Source organism: Buceros rhinoceros, unplaced genomic scaffold (assembly GCF_000710305.1).
Source record: "Buceros rhinoceros silvestris isolate BGI_N320 unplaced genomic scaffold, ASM71030v1 scaffold45228, whole genome shotgun sequence".
In the NCBI taxonomy this organism is placed as follows: domain Eukaryota; kingdom Metazoa; phylum Chordata; class Aves; order Bucerotiformes; family Bucerotidae; genus Buceros; species Buceros rhinoceros.
Window position 1 is genome coordinate 3,764 of NW_010429414.1, and position 2,506 is coordinate 6,269.

At 47.7% G+C, this 2,506-nt stretch overlaps 1 protein-coding gene across 1 annotated transcript; it reads right to left on the reverse strand.

The window, feature by feature from the left end:
- Nucleotides 1-242: 242 nt before the first annotated feature.
- Nucleotides 243-1,763, reverse strand: PIGW (phosphatidylinositol glycan anchor biosynthesis, class W). Its single transcript, XM_010142624.1, has one exon. It carries the CDS (start codon nt 1,761-1,763, stop codon nt 243-245), a length of 1,521 nt encoding a protein of 506 aa, XP_010140926.1.
- Between the last annotated feature and the right edge of the window lie 743 nt (nt 1,764-2,506).

The following is a 2,506-nucleotide window of genomic DNA, read 5'->3' on the forward strand; positions in this document are numbered from 1 at the left end:
CAGGAATATTCAGCAAACAAGCTCAAAAACTAAGTTTCCAGGAAAATGAGCAACAACCCCCACAGGTAACAGCATCGTCTGTATAATCTGGTAAAACAAACCATTCAAAAAAATACTCAACACTAAATAATAAAAACTATACTAAATTATAGATTATTGCAGGAGAGACAGGAAAAATACTAATTTTTCCCATTAAAATACCATCATCCAACTGCAGCCAACCCACTTAAGACCGAGTGGAATCACCAGAACTTTAATACTATATTTTTGGCATGCAATATATGCATAATTAAACAGTTGAAAACCATATACAGGTGTAGGATACATAATGCAAATGCAGTCCTGCTATGGATTGTGTCTACCAGGATATTCACAGTACCAGTCATAACATTTGCTAGCAAGAAAAATACTAACTGATTTTTATTAATAGCACTAATCAGGCACGTGTGTGCCAGCTTGCCTTCCCCTGCCACAGGCACGGCCTCCATTTCACGCTTTTTACTGGTGTTAGGGGGCTTCACAACGCTCCAGGAGCAGGGCACGCTGGACCCCTTCACCAGAAGCTTTGTGAACACCAGCACGAGATCAGTCGCTACAAAACAGCTGAAGAGAGCCAGGCAGTGAGCAACCACCCAGATGCAGTAGGAGAGGTTGGCCATCCGGCGGGACACAGGGTCCGCGTACGCCTGCGACACGTGAAGAAAGGCAAAGAGCGCAAGAACCGTCAGCAGCGAGAGACGCACCGCTTCAATCCAGCCGCGGACAGAGCTGCTGCGCTTCAGCAGGCAGAGCCCCACTTGGACGCTCGCCATATAGATGGCCAGATAGCCGAAAAGAGAGAGTAGCCCTTCCCGGTTGGCATTGAAAAAGCCAACCCTGGTGTCTCTGCCGTTGCTGCCGTGCAGGATGAACGTCTTCAGAGAGGTAGTGTTAAGAATAAGCTGATAAAGTACAGCAAGATTTATAGCAATGATCCAGGATTTATTTTTTGGAACTATGGCCAGAAGTAGAGATGCTGCAAGCCTCACAAATGCTAAGGTGAAGAAAAAATTCCAGTGCACTCCATACTCTGAAGTGTGTTCATGATAGTCTATAGATTTAACGCTAAGCAGTCGTCCAATGCCAAGAAAAATCAGCGGCCAAACAGAAAATAACTGCCTGGCCAGATTGGAAAATGTTGCTTTTGTCACATAAGACTTTTGTCTCACTTCAGGACAAACAAGAGCGTTACCAAAAATAAAAGCTCCAACTCCGAAATCCATAGCTCCTGTTCCATAGGTCTCGGCTTTGGCGAATCGCCTCGGATACTGCGGGAAATCCACCGCTAAAATGCCGATGGCTGTCAACACGTTGACATAAACACGGAACACGGTTACTGCTGGAATGTATTCTGGATCCAAGGACGTCTTCTGGAAGTCTTTCACAATTTGCCTAAAGGGCACGCGGGTCTCCTGTTTTCTTTGGTTGTATATTTTGAAAAACATCCCGGCACAGAAGGCTGCAATGGTAACTGGCACGAGAGAGAGGATCGGAGACAAGACTGTACAGGAGAGCAGGGGAGGCGATATTAGCACGAGGAAGTCTAGCAGCAGGCAGCATTTCCTGGAACTTAACGGTTTCCCACAGTGCACGTAATACAAAATCAAGAGGAGTCCTCTGCAAAGCAGGCAGAGAGGAGGCAGAGACAGGCCTAGGGAAATTTCCAGCAAACTAGTTCCGTTTAAGTTGCTGATAAAGGCTTCTTTCAGGTGTTTTTGTGACATTCTTCTTTCCTCCTCTGAAATCACAAACGTGAACTTGAGTTAGTTTTGTAGAACAGGGCTCTGAGAACTCCATCAGAAATGAATCTCATGTACCAGTTCATTAAAAGTCCACTGATTGCACAAGTGATCTGTTTCTCAGTCACTCCTCAATTTAAAGACCGCAGAACAGCCCCAGTGCTGCAAACCCTGACCCTTGGCTGTGGCCTGGAGACGGCGCAGAGGCATCGCCACGGCCTGACCCAGCTCCAGCACCACAGAGCTCGCTGTGTCCCAGCAAGATTCTGAACATGGTTTTGATGAAGATCTCTGAATAACCAAACGCTCCTCTAGCTATTCACGTGGTGGATAATCGTACCGAACGTCCTGCTCTGTAGAACACACATAGTCACACTCTATAGCGTAGGTGAAATGGGTCTGTAAAAACGTGACCCTGGTGAGGATTCTGCTGCCGGGTCCGCAGAATGTGCAATCAAACCAGCAGCTAAAATCCCCACTTAGAAACAAAAATGCCCTTTTAAAGACGCCCCAGCCGCACAGTGACCCAGCCCAGCCCAGCCCGGCTGAGGTGCCTGAGGACACCCGTTTCCAGCGAATATATGTCAAATGCAAAAAGCATCAATTACAAAGTCAAAATCGCTGTCCTGTAGCAGCCAAGCCCTCGTTAGCTCTCGGCGCTCGCTGGCACAGCCCGGACAGCCGTTTCCCGGTGCAGAGCTCACCGGGTGCGGGACACCGGCACCCCG